This window comes from Pteropus vampyrus, unplaced genomic scaffold (genome assembly GCF_000151845.1).
Source record: "Pteropus vampyrus isolate Shadow unplaced genomic scaffold, Pvam_2.0 Scaffold142, whole genome shotgun sequence".
NCBI classification, from domain to species: domain Eukaryota; kingdom Metazoa; phylum Chordata; class Mammalia; order Chiroptera; family Pteropodidae; genus Pteropus; species Pteropus vampyrus.
In genome coordinates, this window is record NW_011888923.1 from 2,385,767 (window position 1) to 2,387,064 (window position 1,298).

General features: G+C 59.2%; 1 protein-coding gene and 1 long non-coding RNA gene across 2 annotated transcripts in view; both read left to right on the forward strand.

Annotated features, from left to right (window-relative positions):
• LOC105297677 lies at nt 1–806 on the forward strand. Its single transcript, XR_896372.1, has 2 exons — nt 1–88; nt 293–806. It is a non-coding gene; the product is annotated as an uncharacterized LOC105297677 (long non-coding RNA).
• NPHP4 (nephrocystin 4) overlaps nt 1–1,298 on the forward strand; it is a 183,633-nt gene that overhangs the window by 107,524 nt on the left and 74,811 nt on the right. Inside the window, exons 29-30 of the mRNA XM_023535625.1 lie at nt 28–88; nt 293–429. Of these exons, the coding sequence (XP_023391393.1) occupies nt 28–88; nt 293–429 (198 nt within the window). The remainder of the gene's footprint in view (nt 1–27; nt 89–292; nt 430–1,298) is intronic.

Consider the following 1,298-nt stretch of genomic DNA (forward strand, 5'->3'; position numbering starts at 1 on the left):
CTACACCAACCCCTACCCTACCCGGAGGACCTACCACCTGCACAGCGACCACCCCGACCTGCTGCAGTTCAAAGAGGACACCTTCCAGGTGGGGCCCGGGACCCTCAGGCTCCGCCTCTTCCGGGAGCCTGCAGGGCGGGGTGGGGCGGTGGGCAGCGCAGTGCCACGGAGCAGTTTGCTCTTACGCCGGGGACTTCAGAAGGTCCCGGGAGGCTGGCCGCTCCCCCCGTGAACACGTGCACCTGCGCGGAAGCGGCCGGGCAGGTGCTGGGATTGTGCTGCTCGTTCCCAGGTGGGCGGCGGAGAGACCTACACCATCGGCCTGCGGTTCGCGCCCCGCCAGCGGCCAGGGGACGAGGAGGTGCTGGTGTACATCAACGACCACGAAGACAAGAACGAGGAGACGTTTTGCGTGAGGGTCGTGTACCAGTGAAGCGGTGGCCTCGCGGGCACTGCCTTCCCGCGGCTGCTCAGGGGGCCGCCGCCAGGAGGGAGCGCCTTGTCCCCGGCCGACTGACCTGCCGCGGAGCTCAAGTCCTGCTGAGCTGCCGCCCCGTGTCCTTGTCCTCAGGCCGTGTGGGGCTCGTCACTCTCTGTTGCACATGAGAGAGAGACTCACTGTCTGGAACGTTCGATTTGCTTTTAGCAAAGTGATTTTTATGAATCATCTTAAATGATAAAATTATGTTTTCTTACTGGATTTTGTACAAACACCATTTGCTGTGCAGTGTTTTATACTGGTATGATTTCCTATCTTTTTAAAAGGTTACATCTGAAACACTAAACTTACACGTGTTTTCTCTTGGATGTTTGCTTGAGTGTTTTTGCTGTTTCGTCATTGTTGGGGGTTTTCTGTCTGCAGCATAAGCCTGGTTTTCCCTTGAGGACAGAGTGGCTGAGGGGCAGTCAGGTGGCCCGTGGCCTCTAGAACCTACTCAGGCCTGATGGGGTGGCAGGAGACGAGACGAGACAGTGGCCTCTGCTTCTGTTGTCACATCTCCTCCTGATTCTGGTCCCGCCTGGGAAATCCGGGTTAAATGCTCCCTCTCAAGTCCCGTAACGCCATCCAGTCTGTGAAGTCCCATTTCCCACGTCGGGTCACATAGGCACAGGCTCCAGGGGTTAGGATGGGGACCCTGGCTAGAACCTTGTCGCGTGGCCGCAGCCATCTCCAAGGGGCCTGGGAAATGCTCTTTGGGAGGTCACGTGTTCGGGTAACCTGGGGAGCTGGTCTCACTGAGCAGGTGAGGGCTGGGGTGGGGGGCTGCCCCCTGCAGTCTCTGCCACAGAGTGGCAGG